The sequence below is a fragment of the Lissotriton helveticus genome, chromosome 7, assembly GCF_964261635.1.
Source record: "Lissotriton helveticus chromosome 7, aLisHel1.1, whole genome shotgun sequence".
Taxonomy (NCBI): Eukaryota; Metazoa; Chordata; class Amphibia; order Caudata; family Salamandridae; genus Lissotriton; species Lissotriton helveticus.
In genome coordinates this window covers 720,591,051-720,617,695 of record NC_136068.1, presented here as the reverse complement: position 1 = coordinate 720,617,695, position 26,645 = coordinate 720,591,051, and the positions used below count along the sequence as shown (strand labels likewise).

The window sequence follows — 26,645 nt, the reverse complement described above, 5'->3', positions numbered from 1 at the left end:
GGGCATCTGAATTTTGCGGGTCGCATAATTCGGGCGGGCTGAATTTTTTGCAGGCGACTGGGGCTGGCGCCGTCTGGTCTCACGTTGCCGCATCATCACCTCCGATTGTCAGCAGGGATGAAAGAGGACCTGCGCATGTGGCGGGCTTTTCTGGAGCGCTTCAATGGTGTGCCCATGGCGTCCCCGGAAGACTGGGAATGGAATGTAACCATTTCGTCGGATGCGGCAGGGGTGAGCGGTTTCGGATTGTATTGGCAGGGTCGGTGGTGTGCGGAGGAATGGCCGCCACATTGGCAAGGCGGGGGACGGAGTATTGCCTTCTTGGAGCTCTTCCCGCTCGTGGTGGCAGTGACGGTGTGGGCACAAGAGTTGGCACACAAGCGAGTGATTTTTCAAGTAGACAACATGGCGGTAGTACAGGTCGTAAACAGACAGTCCGCCAGAGACCCGCAGGTGCTCAAGTTGATGAGGGTCTTTATTATGAGGTGGTTGGAGCATGATGTGTTGTTTCAAGCTCGGCTTGTTTCCGGGGTGGACAATGACATTGCGGATGCTTTGTCTCGTTCACAGTGGCGGAGGTTCCATGGGCTAGCCACGGAGGCAGACGAACATAAGACGCCGGTGCCGCTGGGGCTGTGGTCCGTGGGAGAGACCGGGTCGTACAGCTGGTAAGAGCGTCGGTGGCAGTGTCCACATGGAGAGCGTACGAACAGGCATGGCGGGAATTTTGGGCAGGTGGGGCGATGCGGCAGGACGATCGCTGGCTGCGGTGCGAGCAGGTGGTGCAGTTTATGCTGCGAATGATGGACAGAGAGATGTCGAAGGTGACGATTTCCGGCAAATTGGCAGCTGTCGCCTTCATGGGGAAGTTGTGGTGGGGATATGCACCGTCCTCGGAGCTGGGGGCGCGTTTGTTGGAAGGCTGGGCACGGGAGAAGGGTTCCAGAGTGTGTCGGCGCCGGCCCATCAATGCGGTATGCGGGTATGCTCGGCACTTTGATTCAGCTTTTGCCGTCAATTTGCCACAATCTGGAGGAAACCGTGCTTTTTTCCACGCTTATGTCGTGGATATATTTTGGGGCAATTTGAGTCTCGGAACTGGTGGGGACCGGGGGGGTCTGGGATCTTGTTGAACTGAGGACCCAAGAAGTGGCGGTGAGGTTACGACGTTCTAATAAGACCGACCAAAGGGGTGTGGGGAAGTGGATCGTGATGGGTCCGGTGGAGTACGGTGCGGTATGCCCGGCGGGTTGGGGTAGGTTGTTGGCACGTGCATGGCAAGGGGGGTTGGGAGAAGTGTTCTGTTGGGATGATCACAGCAGGGTGGCGGTCGCTCCGTTGTTAGGGGTCCTGAGGCACACCCTAAGCGCCATGGGTGAGGACTCAAAGGTTTTTGGAACACACTTGTTCCGCATTGGGGCGCCGACAGATGCAGCACGACAGGGTTGGGGGCGGAAGGACCTCATGCGCTTCGGGCGTTGGAAGTCGGACTGCTACAAGACGTATATCAGGCTGCAGGGAGTGGGGTTAGAGTACCGTGCTTGATGGCGTATGTTCCTGTGGCTCACATATGTGTCTTTACAGGTGTAGTAGCGGGCCGGAGGAAGCTGTCCTGTCTGTCCTCAGTGTGTCTGTCATTCCTTTGTGAAACGGGCAGAACGTGCAGATTGGGAAAAGGACCGGAGTTTGAATCTTGGATTGGATCCAGGGTTATTTATTCGTCAATGGCAAGGAAAAGGAGGTATGCGGTGGCATGAGCTGTTGCCGGCATTGAGTAAGGTGGTCAGGAGGGGAGTGTGTCCGGATGTGCTTATTATACACCTAGGGGAGAATGATTTAGTGCAGTGCAAGGGTCTGGCTTTACTCAAGCAGATGAAGAGGGATTTGTTGGAAGTGCGGCGCCAGTGGGCAGGCTGCCATGTGATATGGTCAGAATTGGTACTATAGATAGGACGCGCAAGAAGATTACCAGGGAGATGAGGTGTTTTTGTGAGAAGGAAGGTCTGAGTAGGATGGAACATCAGGAACTACGCTACGGGACACTGTACTTTTTTTGGGAGGACGGAGTACACCTATCAAGGTATGGGATGGAGTTGTACATTGTGCAATTGAAGAAGGAGCTAGATAAGGCAATAGGAGTATGCCGATACCCTAGGAGACAGGATGCCTAAAGGAGGGGGGGCGAAAGCCGTTAGGGCAACTTTCGAGTGGCGTTTTTTCCTAAAAGTGCAGGAGGGATTTATGAGGTATGGGTTTACAGTTGGGTAGATATAAGAAGTTATATAGTTAGGTAGGTAGGAAAGTTGGAAATTGCAAGTTGGTGTTTATAATTTTTGCAGGGGGGATCCAATTTTAGGGGTGGGGGGAGCGCGGTATGTTAGGAAGTATATATTTAGTGAGGCTTAGTTTTGTTCGGCACAGGCCAACGGTATGTATTTGTAAGGTGCACCTGTTTCCAATAAAGCGGCCTTTTACACACCAACAAGCTGGTCTGTGGTATGTGCTGCCCCTCCCCACCCCATTATGGGCCCAATAGGGATTGCTGTTCAGAGATGAACGTTTTGCTTCGTCCACAATGTTGCAGGTCATCTGTGGATTGTGTATTCCCTAGAAAAGATGACTATATTTAGCCCTGAAGTCATTTCATTGTTTCTAATCATTGTACTGATGAGAGACGGTCTCACTTTTGACACAGAACTCAAACGTAAATGCTCTGGGTGGCTGTTGTTCGTCCGCATTTCCTGCTTTACCAGTAATATCCACGATACCTTCTCTGCAGCACTGCAGTTGGGAACCACCCTGAATATATTGTATGAGTCCATATGACACAGTTTTTATTGTTGCACTCCTGATCTCCGTTCACCTACACCAAATAAAATCACTATTAGTTCAGACCATTCTATCTTCAGATTGTACTAAAATCTGAATTACAGATTGCACTACACAAATCCATACAGACTGTGCAAAATAGCATAACAAAGAAAGGCAATCCTATGGATTATCTTTCAGGACCAATGCTTTTGAAATAAGTCAATGCACACACTCCTTCAGGAATATCAGGTTGCCCAGGGTGCAATCTCTACAGAGGAGAAGGAACAGATTCTTTGATCTTCGCTCACGAGTTCAGTACTTGGGAAACCCAACAACTCTCTTCCTTCAGCTTTCCAAAGAAAGCAACTGAAGAACTTGGGACGGGGTTTACTAGTAATGGAGTGACTTTAGAGAGGACCGCAGGCAATAAACATCCATCAATGGACTCCTTTCATTTCTACTTGAGTGAGGCATGATGGAGTTTGCAGTCTGTTGACATCTATGTGCATCACTACTTCAAAATGAACACCAACTACGACAGGGTTATGGTTGCTTAATGTAGAACTACTTAAACAGAGCTTAGAGACAAAATGGAGCTTGCAGACTTCAGCCATGAATATGGCAGTCGCAAAGCTGCTTATTTCGAAAGTATATCAAATCATTCGAGAGTTAGGATTAAGAGTATTTTTCGTGAAACTCTACTTTACGTTTTTTTTACTTTGCGAATGGCTGAACATCCCCATACTGTGCGCTGTGGTCTAGTAGTGGATCTGTACTGACAAGTACTGATGGGGTAAAGGGTGATGGTGCCATGGGCTCAAGGACTCTGCCTCAGATTTTTCAGCATTAGGATGTATTTCCCGCCCAGAGTCCTGCTGATCCTCCCCTCCCCCAGCCCCGGTCTCCGCTTACCATAATTAGTCTTGAGTATTAATAGTGAAGTAATTACCACAGAAAATCCACGTCTGCTGGCCCTTGTAATTCATATGCAAGGAGTGACCTTAATGAGTGCTGGGGAGGTCAAGCAAATGATCATAGATTTATGCAGACTCTTTGGTCCCCAGCCAGATTTCTTTTGCTTCTAAATGCTAAGTAAATTATCTAGCTATTTCATGTTTCATTTCTGGCTATTTCCAGCTGGTTATGGACTATTTAAATTGATGGATTTTAATAGGCTCCATTTGCAGACTGTTGCACACAAAACACAATCAGCCAACGCGCTCATTTCCTTTCGGGCTCCCAATGTACCATCGAAGTCATGTTTTCCTGCTGAGATGAGGCATGGAAAATGCAAACAGAAAGATAATTGGCAAAGGAAAAAAAAGACGTCAATTTGCAAAGTTTTGAGCTGTAAACAGCCTATTTCCCTTTCCACTTTTGAGCCATCCGGTAAAAGATCTCAGGCCTGTGGAAGCGGGAAAGCACATTAATGAAGTTTAGCAACTGGAGTATGGACACTGAGGCTTGAATACAATCTGCTTTAAACCAGGTAAAAACAAACTACATAATGAACCATTCTCATTCAGCAACCCAATTAGCGGTGAAGCAGCTGCAGACTCACAAACAAGCATTGGCACGGCAAACAAGTCTGCCTTGCACATTAAAGACGCCTTATACAGTGAAAAAACAGAACACGATTGCCTTCAGTATATAATCTAGCTATGGGATAATGTAATGTATAATACAGTAACAACTGTACCTCATTTATAACAATACAAGCCCTCTATAAGTGGCGGAATGATGCAAAAAATAGCATTAAGTGAGAGAAAGAGAAATACTAGTTTGTTGGAGCCAAAGCAGACTATGTATATTTTAAATACCTGGAAATAAAAGGTCATGTGGAGAGTTGTGCTGTCAATCAAGAACTAAAGAGAGCCTACAAAAACGTGGGGTTTGATAAAGAAGTAATTGGTAATCTATAACCTGGTGGATTGCTGGTTGTCGGCATGATTACTGCCTGTGTAACAACCAACGATGCCATGTTAAATTTTTTTTATTTGGGTCCCGAAATGTTAGATTTGGCCCTCTGACCTCAGACCTATATTCCTAGAAGAAGTGTACTGCTTCCCAGACACATTCAAAAAGAAGCCAAATGTTTTAGAGGGATTTTGTTTTATGGAATATGGTCCATTCCCTGTGAAACCGGAACTGAAAGTATTACCCACGAAAGTATTGTTAACTTGGGTTATGTTATAATTATGGTAGAAAATGGAGAATTGCCTGCTTTCATTAACAACATCTAACTCTACAGACCTTAAGAAATATGTTTTAAACAACTTTCTAAATAAGGTCAAATTAGCTTAGTTGTGTATGTACAAAGGAATGGATGTTCAGGTGGTGTGCTCCTGGAAACTGAAAGCTCTACCGCCATGGTGTGTTTTTTGAACATGCAGCACACTTAATCAAGAAGAGCTATTCAACTATTTCTGGCGGATGTTTTGGGAATTTTAAGGGAGCTTATCATTTTGTATTTAGGCTAGCATACACATATAAAGTATTGCCTAATTTTGTAGCCGTGTACCATAATTCACGTAAAAAGATCTGTGTGGACTTGGTAAAGGTGTAAGCAACCGAAGGCACACATGAACCACTGAGGATTCAAACCTACTTTTCTCCTGCCCACACCAATCCCAGTATCAGAGGTCTTGATGTATTGTTCAGCTGCTACAAGGCATCTAATCATATATGTGAAATCAGCGATGTGAGTGTTAAAACTGTGAATTTGTCTTTAAGAGAAAAGGGAGGTAGGAAAGCCAGCCGCTTGGACTCTTATCTACTGGCTGAACTGAAATACACAATGTAGAACCAGAAAACCTGGGATGGATCCCGGCTTCCCCACTTGACCTAATTGAGTGATCCTGGGCAAATATTTTATTACAATTTCCCTCTTTTGTCTTCATTTTAACATATAAGAGGACCTAGAAATACAGGTCTTCAGGTTGCGCACTGTACAAAAGCCTTCTCCTGTGTTTTGATTTAATCAGTAATGGCATTGTTGTCAGTCAGGGTGGGGGGAGGGTGGTGGGGATATGGACGTTTCTAAATTCATGTTTGAAAACTGTCACTTTAAAAAAAATGCTTCTGAATGCACTGCTATAATCTGATTTACTAAAGTGAAACGATTCTACAGGTTAATAAAAAACACGATTTTAATTTTGAAAAGGCCATCATATTTTTATATATTTGCGGTCTTTAAAAATGAAGGTGTTCCTAAATTTAAGGGCTGCTTTCCTTAACAGCAATTAACCTTTAAATAAGTTCTTGGTGGTTATTTAAAAAAAAATTACGCTAGTGCTGAGTCGAGGAAAGGGCTAGTACTGCTGTTGCCCAGCGAGCCGCATGCCCCCCCCCCGACCCCCGAACGTACTTTGAGTATGACTGCCATTGTGTCTCAAGCCCTTAAAGAACAAAATAAAATGCCCAGTATCAGTACAACATTACCTTGATGTGATCAAGTTCATAGAAGTATAGTGAGTCATTAACCTCCGCCACCCTGGCGGATGACCATTCATCATATAAAGATCATTGTGTCTTCAGGAGGAGAGGCCCCCACATTGACTTTGCTGAAGGCACTATAAGTTTTTTGAGCATCCGCCATGTTTCAAGCGGCCACTCAGCAAGCTTTTTTTTACTTCAAAAACAAACTAACAAAAGTGCGAGTTCGTCTTTGAAAAATAAACAAAAAACTAATGGCTCAGACACCCTGGCCGTTTTCAGGCTTTTCCCGATGGATTCCAAACAAGAAACAAGCACTGGCGTTGCCAATAGGTTTTGCATTTAGAAAGTTGGAGCTATTGGTTTTGTAAATGACATTTTATATTTATATATCGTTATTGGCATTGTCAATAACAATATATAAATATAAAATATAGAAGTAGAAGAAAACATGCTTTGGTGTAATCCATAATGCAAGCAAGTGATGATCCAATACAGAACACATGACTGCAAAGTAGCCTGGTCAGGCAGTGTGGCAGAAGTGCAGCACTTTAAAACAAACTCGCTTGGAGCGAACAAGTGGACTGGATGTACTGTACACAAATTAAGTCCGTTATCAGTGAAACTGTGCAGGCGTGAAGGAAGTCTGAGCTTGCTTGTTTTGTGTGTGAAAACAAGTAAATTCAGCGGGTTACATAGCACGTAATTGCAAATCAGCATCAAAAGCAAAAAAAAAAAAAAAAATCTACCTTGGCATTGGTCCTGCCCGACCTACTGCATGGCTCTCATGGCTCTCGTCTAAGCTCTTTTCCCACGCACTTGGTTGAAAGCTCTTGGGAAGCAGCTAGATAGACGCAGGCCAAATTAAATGTCCTGAAGCCCTACTACAGTTAGGCCCCAACACCAGAGTATCAAAGCAACATCACAGAGGCAGAGGACTCCGAACCACCTGGAAGGGACTAGGAAAGACAAGGGACCATGCGCTCACTGGAGTGGTTCCAAGGAAGGCGGAAAACCTCACCGGTGAAAAAGTTGCTTGGACGACATAAAGAAGCAGCCCAACGAGTATTCTGAAATTAACTTTATCACAGGGATATTTAGAAGGAAAAAAAAGCCAGTTAACTTTAAAATTACGTTTACAATGTCTGGAAAACGCAGGGAGAGCACACGAGGCAGTTTCTGTGCAGAGCAAACTTTAATCATTGAGCCGGATGGGGGAGGGAGAGCCTGGTGGGGGGCGCATTACCGACATAATGCTGGCAAATGGCAGGAGGGAAGCCTGGTGGGGGGGCGGGAATGCGAGCGACGGAGGAAGGCTGAAAACCTCACCGGTGAAAAAGTTGCTTGGACGACATCAAGAAGCAGCCCGAGTATTCTGAAAATAACTTTATCACAGGGATATTTAGAAGGAAAAAAAAAGCCAGTTAACTTTAAAATTACGTTTACAATGTCTGGAAAACGCAGGGAGAGCACACAAGGCAGTTTCTGTGCAGAGCAAACTTTAATCATTGAGCCGGATGGGGGCGGGAGAGCCTGGTGGGGGGCGCATTACCGACGTAATGCTGGCAAATGGCAGGAGGGAAGCCGGATGGGGGCGGGAGAGCCTGGTGGGGGGGCGGGAATGCGAGCGACGGGAGGAGAAGTGGATGCAGGCGGAATAGGGAGATGCGCGTGCTTGTGTGGTCACGTGACCCGCTTTTGTGGCCACGTGGCCTCACATGCACTGTGAAGAAACCGCAGTGGTTTCACTAGTCGATCGAGCCCTTGAATTTTCGCCTATTACATTCGCAAGCGAATGATAATAGGCGAAACCTAAAAAGGGACATCTGATAATCCCCCCTAAGTAGGCTAGATGGTCCAAGGTACAGCCTAATGTCTGTGCGGCTGTTAGTCTATGGTTGGCTCCGCAGGCAAAAACATGTCTGTTTGCCACTCTAACTAGTGTGGACAAACAGTTTGATGAAATATTGAGTGCACCAAACACTAACCAACTCCCAACGTCTCCTAAAGAACTCTCCCCTGATGTTAGATTTGCTGCAGGAGAATTTGTTTTTTTAAAGTCCACCTGTGCCAGCATGCCACCTTTCTGACTAGATAAATATCTCACAAACACAGTTACCAGGCATTCTGGATTTCAGCTGTAGCGCAATAATCATACTCCAGTGCACTCCTTGCACCTAGGTAAACTAGCATTCAAATCAAATGAAAAAGAAAATAATTTGCTATGATGGCAGAAAAAGTAGGCGTAATTTTTTTTTTTGCACAGTGATAATTTTCACAATATTGTGAGATTATATTTTACTCTACTCAAATCCAACGAAGCTGTAAAAGGTATGCAGAGTTGTGTGGATCTTTTTTTGCACAATAGTAAATGTTTCCTGAATTATTTATCTGTATATTTTCTCTTTTAGGAGCTTTTATATGCACAATGGCATTGCACAGGAGATGAACACAAACTCGTTTCAGTGAAGTATTACTTATACAAAACCATCTTGTTCGTGGTAAATGAAAACATCTGGCACAAAAATTAGCACTTCAAATGTACTAAAACATAACACATTTAAAAGTTTTCCATCATGAAGCCTGCAAAAAAGACTGCAGGAAACAGATCATGGTAGTAGCAAAAGTGCAGCACCATTGATCTTTAGAAACAGACTCTGGTCCAGGCATACTGTGGCCATCATAAGTTAGCTGTTCGTATGTGTTGGTTTTGGATGGCGCTTACTTATCGCTTTCAAGGACCAAACTCATTTATATAGTGTTTGAAGCAATCATACATGGCTGAAGACCCGATTCAGGCGAGAGACTCCCCAATTTGGAAGCAAAAAATGCTTTTCTTTAGGTGTCTCCTGTTAAAATGGCCGGTGCCCCATACAAACCAGTGGCAAAAATACGTTCCCCGTCTCCCAGTTTGAAAATGTTGATATTGATATTGATATTGATATTGAAATGTATTTATAGAGCGCTCGTACGCCCGGGGGCTTCATGGCGCTATAGACAGGAACGCAACGCGTCAATCAGGGGAAGCATAGAGGAACTGTTGGCATGTATGAGCAATTACCTCATAAGATACTCATGCTGTGGTAGAATTTGTCTCTGATGGTTAGGCTAGACTCAACCCTACTCCCTGGCTTTTGTGTTTTATCAGGAAAGTGTCCTTCACTTTACATAAAGGTATTGGGTCCGGTTGATGAAAACCCCACTACTTTTCCAACACGTTTATAATGCACCAATTGAAGCAATATGACAAAGGTATTACTGCCCCAAGCAATCACCTGTGTGAAGCAGATCACAGGCGCCAGAGTGATTTGCACTCACAAGTCACGAGATAGCATCACATCCCTGATGCAGCAGAAGGGACCCGATTCAACGCACGTCTCCCAAGAGACGCCATTAACGATTTGTACCGCGCTCTCAGGGAGGCGTCTGTGCTCTCTGCGGGGCTGCGCTTTGGGTAGATTTCACCAGCTGACATGCTGTCAAGTTCCCTATCTGCCGAGTCTGTGATGCTGCCTTTTCAGCTGCCTTGGAGGAAAGTGAAGCCCGTGGGGACTCCAGACAGCCAGGCACTTGTTATTTTTTCTATAAAAAAAAATGGGAATACAGGTACAAGGTCGGACTGGGACAGAAAATGAACCAGGGAACTAAAATAAAAGTGCCCCCCATTAGCGGATCAGATAGTTAAAAAAATAATTTCCCACACAATGTGTGTGGTAATATTAAGGTAATCAACGGTAAAACCGGGCCACCAGACCATAAAACAGACCCACATACCTTTAAAAATGGCCCACATACTGACCTATCAGACCCAGCAGCATTCGGGCACTGGTTCATTGCCCTGTTGGCCAGTCAGACCCTGAAAAGGTATTTTGCTGCTTACCAGACCCACTAGCGAAGCAGCGCTCTATAAAAGGAGCAGAGGCTGAGAATTTAAATTTACTTGCACATGGCAGCATCCCAAGAAACAAAAAATGCAATGCCTTTAGCTTAATACAATGTTAAACTGCATAGACTCTTCCAGTATGTTCCGGGGTACTGGAATTAGGAGGCAGAAGAGGGCCATATTATGCGGCAGGATTGAGTAAATTATGCGGCAGGAAAATGAAAACTGCTGCAAAATGCGGCACAGTTTGCAATAGTATTACGTCATTATTTCATCATTTTTAAACTTTGCAACACTGTATGGGCTTTGGTTGCACCTCATTAGTACCAGTTTAGCACCAAAATACAGCATCAGAAAGATGACCAGTCCAGGTTAGCAAAGGGCCTTCCACTGTGCGACAACATGTCGCTGCATTTTTAGTAATGTTTGAGCTACAAACTATTTTGTTTTGTTAATATCTGCACATTATGCAGCAGATGATGCATGATGTGGCAAATGTGGCAAATCTATAATTATGCTACGTCAGCCACAGCTGCACAATCGCATAATTCCAGTGGCCCCAAGTATATTCTCAAAGACCACATATCATATTCAGAGTTAAGGTGTATGTAACCGTAGTACATGTTTAAGAAACCTTCATTGCTGTTTTGCCTGGTCTTCCAAGTGTTTATATGGAACATACTACTGCATAGCCCCACACGTTCCATGAAGGAGTCAGGTGGCAACCATCAACAAGATTTCTGTGCAAGACCCCAGGGAGTGTGTCCTCTCAAGAGGAATACCGTGCCAAACATGAGGAAGTGTTGGATGCCAACCATCAGTAAGACTGAGCTTGCTTATTGTGCAATCACCAACTCCCTGGTGTTTCTGAAGCGGTTGTGGAAAATTCTAGGTTAGCATAAGCGGCAGCCATTTTGACTGTCACGTCCATTTCGTTTCTATCATATTCATTTTACTCTCTGCTGTTCACCCTTTCACCCAGCCTGTGTCCTTAAATTTAGCTGACCCCTCAGACATGATCAATCTGGTGTACATGCTGGAGAGCTGCAGCTGCGGTGCACCTGGTCTCAGATGTTATCAAATGATTGCTTATTGCAGCCATAAGAATTCCTTACTCCCCCCCCCTCCTCATCTCCTGACCACCTGGTCACCCATCTGCTCTTGTTTGCATATAGCTATTTCCATGCTTAAACTTGTTTCCTTCAGTTTTCCTTCCCATGCGATTACACTGCAACAAACAGTATACAAGGGTGATGGTTTTTGCATTCAATGTACTTCCTCCCACAACACTTGAGGGTGTTGTCCGGATGCAGTCCTGCTCATGAGTGTTTAATAAACTTGGCTTGTTTTACTTCACTCCAGTGACGAGATCTCTTGTAACATCTGGACTTCCTGTGCGTTCACAATTCAAACACAATCAAGAAAACAACTCCCAGCCCGACTCGCGCTTGCTTGCTGCGACAGAGTGGTGCAACAAAACAAAAGAGACGCAAAAAAGTGGATTGTGATCGATATGCTGAAGTTGAAGGCCAACTACTGATCTCCCATGTTGGTTTCTCTAATCAGAAAGAACATCACAAAGGAGATCCCTATGAATATACCCAAGTAAACACCCATTTTAAAACTGAAAACTCTCCATCGCGGTCCAACTTCTTTACAGGGTTGGCCAGAACAAGAGTCCTACATTCATACTTGATTTAGATTTTGACTTTCAACACCACACCTGCACGTGAGGTACATGAAGCATATGATGGGTCCTGACACACACACACACACACACACCCACACACACAGCGTTTCTACTCGCAGAGGTGCACAATCCACAATTTTATTTTCACCAGCCACTACCAGATAAAAGCAGCCAGTTTGATACCAAATATCACAGCTTGAGAATCAGCGGTGCCTAAAAGTCCACTAGCTACTAGTGTCACCATCACAGTGCGTATGCAAACTGCATTAGCCCTTGGCAGCATATGTCAGGTGCCAGCAACTGTGTCAAAAACATGGGACCAAGCTTGGGATGTGCATCATGCCCATGGCTGAAGGGAGACTGACCTTCTGCATAAATGGCCAAACTTATACACACACCCAAAGGAAATAAGAGGCACTGCCTACAACCAAACACCAACTGTATAAAAGAACATTGGGAATCGATTCAGGAATCAGTATCCCATGCAGGATTACCCAAAGGGCAACTACATTCAGATCAAATTAAATTCGACAACATGTGCAATTACCAGCTGAAGCTTCAAGGTAATCACAGGCAAATAACACTTTAGGCACACCATTAGTGTAACAAAGTGTAGCCTATCTCTATGAGCACCTTTACATCCATTCACAATTAGATATTCAGCTGATAACACATACTCTACATACATAATTGCATATATTCAGCAGATAACACAGACTCACTGCCACACTGAGCTTCTGTCCACAATGTAATCATCAGATGCAATTCGGAGACAGAGAGTGCTCAGCCTTTCTTCTCATTTGTTCTTCTTTCCCTCACATTTGTTTTGCTCCCAGAACTTTCCTCTAGGCAAGGATGTGATTTTTCTTCAGCAGCCCCTCAGACACTTCCCACTCAGCGGCTAAAAATGTGCATTCTCCCAGTCTTCAGAGCATTGCTGCCCAGAAACTGAGATGAAACTGGTGGGGCCAACAGTCCTCTGTTCGTCTCTTGTATCCAGAACCATGTTGTGTTCTGCTTTTCACCAAATGAAGTAGCCGCATACATGTGCTCGGATACAAAACAGCAACAATGTGATGGATAGAATAGTTGAATTAATCTCAACCACTGGCAACTGCTCGCAGACGCATCATAAACCATCATTTTTCACCGCCCATGCCACTCTAGACAAAAGGCCTGTTCTGCGAATCAGTACCTACCCAGCTCCACATGGAAATGAACAATCTGTCCTGACTTGCTCAATGAGGCCGTCTCAAGACGGGACCACAAGCAAACCCATACAGGTTTCGCCCTACATGGGGCTCATCAGCAGGATGTAGCTTGAGAGCAAGGGATCCAAGTCTCGGAATACCCATCTTGTTGTTGCAGTCGACACGCTAAGTCAGAAGATAATGGATAGAATGCTTGAATTAATTTCATCCAATTAAAATCTCTGAGGCAGCGTTCCAGTCCATTGTTTTTCTCCCACCATGCCACTCTAGACAAAGGCCAGCATTACGCAACTCATATCGACCCTGCTGTCCAGAACTGCCAGGCGACAAAAAGAGGACATGGTCCAGTCACAGCCAATATGCCCACTTAGAGCAAGGAAACCTCTGCAATCAGCCTCCGCGTCAACATGCCCTAACACTCACCATCAACATTTCACATGATGGTAACATTCTACAGCACAGACAAAACAATGATGGGTTTTCACTACAGCACAGTTTCGGACACCAACTTGTTTTTAATGTGAAAAGGATACAACTGCAGAGACCAAGTCCCCTAACTTGTATGACCATACAATGAGGAGTCTGAATGGATGCACATGGGGCCATGTAACCAAATCCTTCTTGGTGGATAAATGATCATCTCATTTACTAAAGATACATCACTCAATACAAGACAAAAAACAAAGCTTTTGGGAGTAACCTGGTTTCATCATTGGTACCCAAAACCATAATTACCTCTGTAAACATTTTTTTTAAATCACACACACAATTGTGCATCTTGGAGCCCTGCATATGGTACCTGGGTGACAGCTGGCAAGGCATTCATTCTTGATTCCCCATTTCGAGGGGATACAGCACTCCCTGGGAATCCCAGAATGTATGTCAGTACCAAAGAAAATCAGACTGGCTAAGCTAGACTAATGCACCACCACGTTTCCACGATGATCCAAGGGTCTCATAAAAAGGTTGCAGGTAATTCACAACGATCAACCGAGGGCGTTGACTGTATGATCAAATTTCAACTTCACAATCAAGGGCCTTGCCCAACTCTGCAGGTGCGCTAAAAGTTGGCCTTGAAGGTGCAGAAGTCCTTAAAGGGGTTCAAAGCCACCTTCAAACAAGGCTATTGTACGGCCACTTTAACAGGTTACTCCAAGAGACGGTCCAATCATAGTTCCCACGGGTATCCGGGTGCATTCCTTTATTGTATGATAAAACAATGTACACTAGAATTAAATTTGCCCCTCGCTGCATCTGGAATCCAGTCTGCTGGGCTCCAATAAAAGTCCGAAAACACATGTTCGTGTCTTACCTTGGCTTCTCGTTTGTCAGCTATTAAAAGTAGCATTTGAAGACAGAGTAGCAAAGCATTTCAAAGGCTCACACCTAAGTACTCTACTTCATTCCATACAACACAGACAACAAATTTACCTTTCTGAGAAATTCAGGAATAACATTATTACAGGTGGCGATCCTCCTTCTGTAGATGACACCAGTAGACATATCTGAAGTAGGAAAACACACCAGTCACCTGATGAAGGATTGATTTGAAAATAAAAACTTTTTTTATATTTATCACATTTTCATCAACAATAATTTAACAAAAATCCCAACGGAGAAAGTAAAATAGGATTTAGACCAGCATGCAAGAATTTCATGGCCCCATCACCTTTTCGACAGCAAGCAAATCTTGCAGAACTGGTGGCCTCTTCAGACCGAAACGTCGACTTCTTCTTGACAGTACTTATGTCACTTTTTTGTTGAGGAGTCCTCAACATTTTGGGAAAAATTGACTTATAATTGGGACTGTGGAGTTAGGAACCTGTTCAAGTTAAGGGGAGTATACGCCTCTCGAAGATCCCTGGATTGAAGCCATTTGAATTATGCTCTTGGATGATCTTGTTTGTGGAGTGGGGGCATCAGAGTTGATTCATGCTTTTGCATGGATTGTTTGGTTTATTTGGTTCTATGCAATATACCATTATTTTTTTTGTAAAATAGTACACTCCTGCTTTTGTTTGCATTTATTGATAGTACAGTTGGTTCAAATGACCAAAATAAAAGAAATCAATAAATAATTCCTCCAGGAACATTGTGTTGTTTGCAGTATGCATCTGAGCACTTCTGTTTCCACATTTCCGTTCCCCTGGTCTTTAAGTCGTAAATAAAAGTAGCTCATAAGTTGGGTTATTAACTAGGAGGTATTCCCAAACCTGTTCAAAATTAAGCTTTGGAAAATGAGTTTTCAAAATGAATTGATGTCCGAAAAACTGTTAAAAAAGCATGTTCCTTCAAAAACAAGTTGCAAAACCTTGTTTTCTATAGGCACAGAACAGACTATTATCCCTAGCATAGGGATAAGGATGAGGTGTTTCCCTCTCTGATGACAGTCCACTCTGTTGAGAGCAGAATAAAGGTTGATAGAAGTCCATGGAGTATGTGGACTCAAGCAGACTCGTCTGCACAAACAGCGTGGAATAACAAGGGGTCTTATCCTCCTGGCAGCATCTTTGCTCTCATTAGAAAGATTGTTGGAGCTCTTCCCTGTAAAGGGAAATGCAAACATGTAACTGCAGGATATAAATGCATTAACAACAAAATATCTCTTTGTTGCTGAATAAGAACTAACACAGTTAAAAACGAACTACAAAGCACGTTTGGTTGGTTATGGGGATTTCCAACCCGGTAGGTTCGGAGTCTCTGTCGGGTCGTTGTTTACAAGTAATAGTGTACCTTTAGTCTTCCTCACAGACCCCTTTTAAAGATAGCTAACTACAAAGTATGGCTGATTTCTGTACACAGATTGACACTTTGAGCCATTTAATATCTAAGCTCAATTAACTTTTATTTGTTAACAACATGTACCTTATTTACCAAAAGTAAAATTAATCGTCAAACATTTCTTCTGGAGTATTTTTTAACTATATTGCGCCTACTGTAGGTCACTTCTCAGAGTTAATTAATAGAGACCGTTATCACACACCTCATGGAGCATTATTAAATGTGTTAGAAATAATTGGATTTAGCTTTATTACTCATCACTGCTATTCAGTTTATCAGTCTGAAATGTGAATGATAACGTTTTAGGAGTGCGGAGCTCTTAAATTGAGTAATAAATATATTGCTTTAATGTTTAATCGCACAGCAGGTGTGCGCCTTAATTATTTCCCACTAAGCAAATGACTATGTATTTGTTAACTCACTCTTTACCCTTTAACGGTAAATTCATATACGTTTAAAAACATTCACTTGCTTGCAGTTATAGACATTACAAGTATGCAGAGTGAATGTGTGGTTTAGATATTAATATAATTTTATATATATATATATATATATATATATATATATATATATATATATATATATATATATATACACACACACACACATTCGCATCGAACGCACACAGCAACAGGTTACATTACTGTCGCAGAAGTTCGTGGAAAATCGACCTAGTTGGAACAAAGACCAGGTGATGCCGAACTGAACAGAGTACCAGATTTCACAGCCCATGGGCATGCAACGGGAGCTACAGACTAGGAGTGGGCAGAATCCACAAGCATGGCCGGGTCGGAAAAAACACGGGGACTTCTACAGGTTGCCAGATATGTGTGTGCTAATCCAGTGTGGCGGCCGCAGAATGCCCGGCATAGTTCATAGAACCTCTGCTGATAATCAGGGTGCAACAGCAGGGGGCACCAATGAAGTGATGTAAGCATACATTATGACAAGTTCAATTAAGGTGGGAGAATTCCGATTTTTAAGCCAACAATTGCTTTATTTTAGATGTCTCCTGCCTAAAATTGCCTTGGTTTCAGTACAAGTGAATGGGGAAATGTCTGACTTTAGTATTCTAAAATGTTGGCTTGTATGTACAAGCAATAACAACTCTTTCATCAGGCAGGGTCGAACAGGAAGATAAAACCAGATATTGAATTCCACTGGCCTAAACGAGATTGAAAAGTACTAGAAAAGCGGAGGTTGTCAAACATTAATTGTGTTTTTATAACACTGCTGCACCAACTGCGAGTGATATCTGGCAATAATTTCAATAAATATTCTATGTTCCAAAAACAGATTCAGAGACTCCTACCACTATGCTACGATCAGGACCTCACTGAAAATGCAAGGCACTGCTGCCACAAGCAGCAAAGGACAGCTGGAAGAAGGGATCCACCCCAGCTAGCAAAAAAAAAAAAAATCATGCCAAAACAGAGTTCTAAGGAAGACGTCATATGAAAACAAAAAAAAATTTACATGTTAAAAAAAAGTGGCAGCCTCCATTCTAAATAAGGAACATTAACATATTTGCATGCAGTGCTAATAAAGGTCACTTTATTGACGTGCTTCCAGCTCAGTGGCCCACTGATTGGAAACACAGCACATTTAAAAGACACACATTTTTAGGTTTCGGCTACCGTCCCACTGCGTAAGCAGTGGGTGGGCGGAGCCGAAATCTTTTGTGTGTAGTATGGGGGCCTGAACACGCCCCTCTTCTCCATTGGCTGGCCTCGTAAATGCTGGCCAGCCATTGGAGGAGAGGAGCGTCACTGAGTTCAGGGCCCGCCTTGACGCGATTCGGGGGCGTTTCTGGGTCTTTTTTTAAGTACCGCCCTCTCCTCTTCCCATTGGCTGGAATTTTACCTTCCAGCCAATGGGAAGGGGAGAGGGCGAAAAACACGCCCCCGAATCGCAAATTGACCTTGTTTCCTTGTGTTTCTTTACCTGGCCTGTCCAGCATACATGCACAATACGAACGTTACCGGAAGCAGAAGCGCGGCTGTAACAGGGTCAATTTCAGCAGTAGCAGCAAGGTGGCTGTAATACTAATGCGAGTTCTGCGGTGCGCTTTACGGAGGGCAGGCAGGAGCCTGTACACATAGGGATGAGGGAAGGTTACTTACCGCCTTTGCCGCCACTCGTTAGTGCTTGTTTTCACTATATTTCCCCCAAACGGAATACCATTACGAACATCTACAAGGTCCTTTATTTTCGAACCGCACCAAGGTGTCGCTCTTTGTCGGTATTTAAAAGCCACCGCTCTCCTTAATTTTTGCGTATACCAGTTTTCTAGGGCCGCACTTGATCCAGCCAGCCATTCGTTCAGTACGACAGACACACTCAGCTTAGTGTGATCGTCGGCAAATTCCCCCTGCAGCCTCATCGTTTCCCAGATAGCATTTGCAGGCTTCGCAAATGAGCCGTGCGCTCGTGCGCTCTGCAGAGGTGGAGTTCTTCTTCCTTAGGTAAAGCATGCCCATTTTCTTAATGCATGTATATTTTTTACCTAATCTATTATTGTGCTTTCTGAAACTGCACACACACTTAGCTTACAGAAACGTTACTTGTGGACTGTAATTGTTGAAATTCGTCGGCTGTGACAAGACACGGTGTGTGTGTATGGCAGGAAGCAAACATAATCCTAAAATTTTATTTAATAGGTGACATTCCCTGCATGTGAGGTGCGGGTAGAGAGGGTGTCGCACCTTCCCCCTCCAGATCCTAAAGTCTATGGGGAGTACTCAGGAACTTATTAGGGCAGAGCCCTGCTGTGGAACAGGACAGCGAATAACACAGTTATGCCCGATAGTGATAGAAACCGTGTGTGTGTGTTCATAGGTGAGTGGTGTGTGTGTCCGCATGAATGAGAAGAGAACGTATGGCTGTGTATGCATATGGGATGTTTTTTTATGACTATTGGATTTGGGCTGCTTATGTGATGATTGTGTGCTTTTGTGTTTCTAGCAGTATTTGTGATAGTGACTATTTTGTGTATGGTAGCATGTGTGATGACTGGGTGTGTGGCTGCATGCGTGTGTTTGAACGTTTTGCCATTAGTCAACGTGATGTTAATTGTGTATCATTTGCAGATTTTGTTTCCAGCTGCTAGTGAACCTGAGTAGTGCTTGGAGATTAGAACTTGCCCTTGATGTATGTTTTATTTATACAATGTACTTGTAGAATAATAGATCGACTTCCTTGTCTCTATAAGGAGAATTTATTCAAAATCAATAAGGAAAAATACATTTATATTTTAAATGTAAAACACAAATAAGTAAGCTTCATTCATCAAGGGCAAAGGCATACTGCAGCCCTCCTGACATCCCACTGCCACCATCAGCCTCTCCGCCATTCCTCTTCCTCTCTTTCTTGTTGGATCCCTCTTTTTGCAAATCACTCCTTTGCGCTTTACCCTAGGAGGGTGGATGGAATTGGGGGTTTGGGGAGCATGTGACTAAGAGAACAGCAGAGACTGGTGTGTAAGCGGGCAGTGTTTGGTCAGTTTCTTAAAGAGAAAGGGGGCGAGTATGGGCTGTGTGTTCAGAAGGGGCGCGTGAGTAAGGGGCTCGAGTTGTTCAATCATGTGAAATAGGGTCGGGTGAGTGGGGTTAGACGTGCCCTGTGTTTATTACTTGGAAGGCTGAGTAGGTGAGTGAAGGGACTGTGGAGGAGGGGTTGGATGGGCGAAGGTAGGACCTTGTGTTAGGAGGAGCTGGGGCTGTGGGGGTCGGAGGAGGGGGGTGCATGTTGTGTCTCCTCCTGTCTCGGGGCTTTGCCATTTGATCGCGCCCGAGGCTATGAAGATCTCAAAGCTGATTGCAGCTGGGCCCCTCAGGACAGAGCATGTGTTTGTGCGGGGCTCGGACCCCTCCCCCTCGACTGCTGTTGTGATTAGACTCTCGGATGAAAGCTGTGCGCCCCCGGCCGCCCAGGACTGTCCGAGGAGGGGACGCTGGACTTTCAAGTTAACAAAGACTGCGCGGAGGGGCTGGCCAGGCACCTTCGCCTGTAAACGGCGACAGCCACAGAGCCCAGGTGGGCCGCTGCGCTCCCATGCCTTGCCCCCAGGGCATACGAGGTCACACGGGTGACGCACCCCCTGGCTCAGTGGTGTGCGGGCACCAAGCGTGTGCGCGCGGCAGTGCCCTGGGCACAACTGAGCCTAGACGGGCCACGGCAGAGCCTAGACGGGCGACCGTGCCCCGGGCACAACTGAGCCTAGACGGGTGACTGCGCCCCAGGCACAACTGAGCCTAGACGGGCGACTGCGCCCCGGGCACACAGCTGCCAAGACACTGATCCTATTGGGCGACTGGGCTACAGCGGCACTAGCCTGCGAGAAGAAAAGCAGGGAACCAGGACAGTGGCCAGCCCAGAGTAGCCAGCGCTATACCAGCTCTTTCTTTTGAGCAGCTTTGAGTGAGAAAGACGAATCATGAACTGTAGCTTTATTCAGACCCCCCTAAAGATGGGCGAGCAGCCCCCCCTTCACCCCTTCTAATGTGTGGTAATGGGTAGGGCGGCATATTGCTCCCCGTAACAGCCTAGATATGGAATATTCCCCCCATGCCTCATTGCCCAGTGGCAGGGCTGCACTCTGTACATAAATCATGTGATATAGATAAATATCCTGACGCAGCATTGCTGTGTTTTCTTTATACGATTTAGCTGGAGTTGTCTAGGTCTGGCTGTTCTTATTTTTTATTTTATGCTGGGCTCAGTTCTCCGGGATGGAAGGACATTTTTTCACGCAATAGGATGGTTTCATGGTACCCGTTCCTCCGATCTCCCTGCCGTTTTCCACCCTCATGTTGGCTGGCATCTTTCCTGCTCAGTGATTGGACTATAATATTTGCCACTTTTACATGTTAGACACGCATGGTCTTCTGCTAGATCAGTAGGCTGGTATCCTTCTAGTAGTGATTGTATTTTCAACCCATGAGCTAGGCTGTCGTCTTCCCACAGTCGATATTGCAGCCCATTTTCTGTGTTACATCTTAAACCCATCGGCCGGGCTGCCGACAGCCCAACAGGCTGCATTGTGGGTTCTTGGTCTCAGTTTGGGTGCAGAACTCAAAGGCTGGGCGGGCATCTTACAAACACCCCCTGTTGCACTTTAAAGATACAGACAGGTCGGCTTTTGTCCTTCCATTTACCTGTTAGATATTGACCCAAAGTGTATGACCCAAAAATTGCCGCTCTCTGCGATATGTTAACCGCCCCTGATTTCCCACACCCTGTGTTACACATTATTGGCTTCGCTCTTTCCCACAGCCTGTGTTGCATGTTAGACCCACATATTGGCAGGTGTCTTTCCCACACCCTGTGTTACACATTATTGGCTGTGCTGTTTCCTACAGCTTGTGTTGCATTTTAGACCCAAATTATTGGCTAGTGTCTTTCCCAAATCCTGTGCTATACATTATTGGCTACGTGCATACCCACAGCCTGTGTTGCATTATAGACCCACAGGTTGGCCAATTTCTATCCTACACCCTGTGTTGCACATTATTGGCTGCACTCTTTCCCACAGCTTGTGTTGCATTTTAGACCAACAGGTTGGTCGATGTCTTTCTCACACCCTGTGTTATACATCATTGGATGTACACATACCCACAGCCTGTGTTGCAGTTTAGACCCACAGGTTGGCCGATATTTTTTCCACACCCTATGTTATACATTACTGGCTGCGCGCATACCCAGAGTCTGTGTTGCATTTTAGACCCACAGGTTGGCCAATGTCTTTTCCACACCCTGTGTTATACATTATTGGCTGTACTCTTTCCCACACCCTGTGTTATACATTGTTGGCTGCGCGCATACCCACAGCATGTGTTGCATTTAGACCCACTGGTTGCCAGTGTCTTTCCCACACTCAGTGTTACATATTATTGGCTGTGCTCTTTCCCACAGCTTGTGTTGCATGTTCGACCCAACTTTGTTGGCCGGTGTCTTTCTCACACCCAGTGTTATACATCATTGGATGTACGCATACCCACAGCCTGTGCTGCATTTTAGACCCACTGGTTGACCAGTGTCTTCCCACACCATGTATTACACATCATTGGCTGAGCTCTTTCCCACGATTCAGAAAAGGGGGTGGTGATGAACAGAGTGTCTGAATTAAGCAGACCACTCTTACCCAGTCCAAAGCTCATTGCACCATCAGGATTCAAGCAAGCCGGGCCGAAGACGGCTGTAATGCCAGAAACCTGGTCCCCGGAAGCTTGTTTCCTTCCCAGTGTAAGAATTGGCTTTTGTAGTCTGGTCTGCCCTGTTCCCATGATGCACTGGGCCAGGGACAGACTAATTTGCATACAGCCAGGTTCTGAAACTGGGATGGTGCAATGAGCTAAAAAACGGTGTTGGATCTAGCCCTGATCTCTTGACTGGGTGAGAGTACTCTGCTTAATTCAGAGACTCTGTCCATCACCACCCCTTGTTGTAAATAATTTTGTCCACCCTAAGTCCACCCTAAGCGTGGAAGGGTATACTCAGATGTGAGTCCCTTGCTCATTGCACAATCAGGATTCAAGCAAGCCGGGCCGAAGACGGCTGTAATGCCAGAAACCGGTCCCCGGAAGCTTGTTTCCTTCCCAGTGTAAGAATTGGCTTTTGTAGTCAGGTCTGCCCTGTTCCCATGATGCACTGGGCCAGGGACAGACTAATTTGCATACAGCCAGGTTCTGAAACTGGGATGGTGCAATGAGCTACAAAACGGTGTTGGATCTAGCCCTGATCTCTTGACTGGGTGAGAGTACTCTGCTTAATTCAGAGACTCTGTCCATCACCACCCCTTGTTGTAAATAATTTTGTCCACCCTAAGCGTGGAAGGGTATACTCAGATGTGAGTCCCTTGCTCATTGCACCATCAGGATTCAAGCAAGCCGGGCCGAAAACGGCTGTAATGCCAGAAACCGGTCCCCGGAAGCTTGTTTTCTTCCCAGTGTAAGAATTGGCTTTGGTAGTCTGGTCTGCCCTGTTCCCATGATGCACTGGGCCAGGGACAGACTAATTTGCATACAGCCAGGTTCTGAAACTGGGATGGTGCAATGAGCTAAAAAACGGTGTTGGATCTAGCCCTGATCTCTTGACTGGGTGAGAGTACTCTGCTTAATTCAGAGACTCTGTCCATCACCACCCCTTGTTGTAAATAATTTTGTCCACCCTAAGCGTGGAAGGGTATACTCAGATGTGAGTCCCTTGCTCATTGCACCATCAGGATTCAAGCAAGCCGGGCCGAAGACGGCTGTAATGCCAGAAACCGGTCCCCGGAAGCTTGTTTCCTTCCCAGTGTAAGAATTGGCTTTTGTAGTCTGGTCTGCCCTGTTCCCATGATGCACTGGGCCAGGGACAGACTAATTTGCATACAGCCAGGTTCTGAAACTGGGATGGTGCAATGAGCTAAAAAACGGTGTTGGATCTAGCCCTGATCTCTTGACTGGGTGAGAGTACTCTGCTTAATTCAGAGACTCTGTCCATCACCACCCCTTGTTGTAAATAATTTTGTCCACCCTAAGCGTGGAAGGGTATACTCAGATGTGAGTCCCTTGCTCATTGCACCATCAGGATTCAAGCAAGCCGGGCCGAAGACGGCTGTAATGCCAGAAACCGGTCTCCGGAAGCTTGTTTCCTTCCCAGTGTAAGAATTGGCTTTTGTAGTCTGGTCTGCCCTGTTCCCATGATGCACTGGGCCAGGGACAGACTAATTTGCATACAGCCAGGTTCTGAAACTGGGATGGTGCAATGAGCTAAAAAAACGGTGTTGGATCTAGCCCTGATCTCTTGACTGGGTGAGAGTACTCTGCTTAATTCAGAGACTCTGTCCATCACCACCCCTTGTAGTAAATAAGAGCTCTTTCCCGCAGCCTGTGTTGCATTTTAGACCCACTGGTTGACCAGTGTCTTCCCACACCATGTATTACACATCATTGGCTGAGCTCTTTCCCACAGCCTGTGTTGCATTTTAGACCCACAGGGTGGCCAATGTTTTTCACACTTCCTGTGTTACACAATATTGGCTGCGCTCTTTCCCACATCTTGTATTGCATGTTAGACCCACCTTGTTGGCCGATGTCTTTCTCACACCCTGTGTTCCACCTTATTGGCTTGTCTCTTTCCAACAGCCTCTGTTGCCTTTTAGACCCACAGGGTGGCCAATGTTTTCACACTTCTTGTGTTACACAGTATTGGCTGCGCTCTTTCACACAGCATGGTTTGCATGTTAGACCCACTGGTTGGCCGGCGTCTTTCAAACACCCTGTCTGTGCTGTTTGATTTCGTTCCCTCCACCTGAGTTACATCTTACACACACATGACTCAGGCTGCTGTCCTTCCTGCACCCCGTGTTGCGTGCTAGTCCATGCGTTGGCAGGTTTCCTTCCCACAGTATATTATGTTAGACAAAAACGCTGGCTGCTGTATTTTCCCCGCGCCTCATGCTCGACATAGCTATGCTGGTATCAGAATCACACCCTGTGGTACATGCACGGCTCGCATGTTGGACGGTGCATTTCCCACAGCCTCTGTACACATCACTGGCTGCTCTCTTTCCCACAGCCTGTTTTATATGGTAAACTCACGGTATCTTTTGTACTATTCATGGTAAATACTAGACACTCGAGTTGGCTGTTACTTTCCGCGCACCTTTGCGAGAGATTAAGCTAATGGCAATGTAAATGACACTGCCATTTATTTATCTATTTTCAAAACCAACACATACAAATTTTGTCATTTACAATGCCAATAGCTCTAACTTTTCCAAAGGCGAAACCATTGCATTGTAAATGCTTGTTAAGAATTGTGACACAGCCCGGAGATGTCGGAACCACTGGTTTGATGCCCAAGAGATTGGAGACACCAGCGCAGTGCCCATCTGTACATTCTGATTTAATCATACAAATGTTGACCTTGTAAAAATAAACCTAGTACGCCCAACTAATCTTACTTTATTTACCACTTATTAGAGATCTCCGGAATTCCCTGTGTGCGAACAGACCTTTATCAAACCACTCACTGTGTAGCAATGCAGAGGTCACCCTGTAACTAGGCAGTCCATTGCCAGATGCCAAGGGGTCATGGACTGTGAGGGGACCAAGACAAAGGCCAAGCCTGACGTAACTCAGATAAGAGTTCATGCAGACGGTATGACCCCAAATCCTCTGATGCACAGATAGGAAGACGCAGAATGGAGAGGCGAAGACCCTCCAGAGGAGTAGGAAACAAGTCCAGCCAGTCAGGCCACAATGACAGGGAGTGACAGCTGTGCTGCAAATGTAGTAGTAGCAGCGGCAAGAAACACATAGAATACAACCTTGCAAGACAGTGCCTTTTTGGGATTAAGCAATTCAGGCCAGGTAGTGGAGGGGTTTGGAGCAGACCAAACCACAACACCCAAAGAGCTGCTCACAGGAAGACCCGTGCAGGGCCAACCTGCCCCTTAGCCCGTGCAGGGCCAACCTGCCCCTTCGCACGTGCAGCCCAGACCCCATGTGCCTAGTCCCCCTGTGTGTCTGTACCCACAGCCCCATTATGTGAAAAGGATACTTTGTATAAAAAGTGATAACAGCCAAACCTGCTTAACCGAGTCATGTAGGCCTGGTTTGTAATGCAGGGAAAAAGGGTGGTATCTCAGTTTCCTTTTTACAGCAGACAGCCAAAGCAGAACCTGTGTCTAAAGACCAAAGGCTTGCGTTTTACGGTATCTTGTGTCTTTTGTTTATGATAAGTAAATTATATCGATAGTAAGAGGCGAACTTCAGTTCGAAAGTGCTGGGGCAAGGAGGCTATATGTACAATTATACGCATTAAGAAAATCCAAGTTTGGAGAAAAACGCCATAACGTCATGGATGTGGTATGCATTATCTTACAGCATCATGTTTCCAGGTGGACGTGGCCATGACAGGGACCGGTCGGTGGAAAGAGTTAGACTAGACTACACTAAAGGGAAGCGGTGCAGGGTCGCACCAGTGCCGCAGGGGCAGCCTGGACCCGCACCGTGGTTCTTGAGGATATCCCATCGCTCAGGAGACAGGGGTTGACTGAGGGGGTTGTGGGGTGGGACGACTGCTGCAAACAGAAACATAATAAAAAAAAAAAAGCAAAATCTCATTAAAAAAAAAAAAGGAATCTACGAACCTCGATCAGAAACGGCTAAAAGCAAGGATTTACACTCAGTTACTAAACATAGGTTTAGCAACAGTTACATAGCAACCGGGGTAGATAGCAAAAAAGGTGAAACAGCCGCGCCAACGAAAGAGGACTCACGCAGACTAATGGGTGCTAATGAGGGGGAAGTGCACGTGAGCGGAAAGAAACCTGGCGCCTAATGTATACCACGGTCAAAAGGCAAGAAACAAACGAGCAGAAGGTTAGAGTTTCTGGAAGGAAACACGGCAGCCCAATGATGACAACCTGAGCACAGCGCAGGCTCGCCGGAGCACACATTTCCAGTTACGCGGAACAGAAAAGGATGAACGCGAGCGCGCTGCTCCTGTGACAGGGGCAGCCTGTGCGTTCCATTTCAATCACCTGAAAAGGACGGGTCTGTGCACACACGGTGCACCGCTGGGGCCAATGTTTGCATTTGAGGCGAATGTTTCTTAATGGAAGTGGAAGGGCGAGATTTTGATCGATACCTTATCACTATTGATCCAAACCTCGATCTGGTCGACTGAACCTTTATTGCCTGTCTTTGAGGAAGAAAGTGCCTCTGTTACCAAGCTAGTTCACCCTATAAAGGACCCCGCTCTAAAAGATCACAAACAACTTCTAGCTTTCAAAAGTTTATTGTAAGGATAGGATAAGCTGCAAATACAGGCATCTCAGAATGAG

General features: G+C 45.4%; 1 protein-coding gene across 1 annotated transcript in view; it reads right to left on the bottom strand.

Moving 5' to 3' along the window:
- PRELID2 (PRELI domain containing 2) overlaps window positions 1-26,645 on the bottom strand; it is a 243,520-nt gene that overhangs the window by 120,965 nt on the left and 95,910 nt on the right. The window contains exon 3 of the mRNA XM_078653051.1: window positions 14,462-14,535. Coding sequence (XP_078509177.1) covers window positions 14,462-14,535 — 74 coding nt within the window. The remainder of the gene's footprint in view (window positions 1-14,461; window positions 14,536-26,645) is intronic.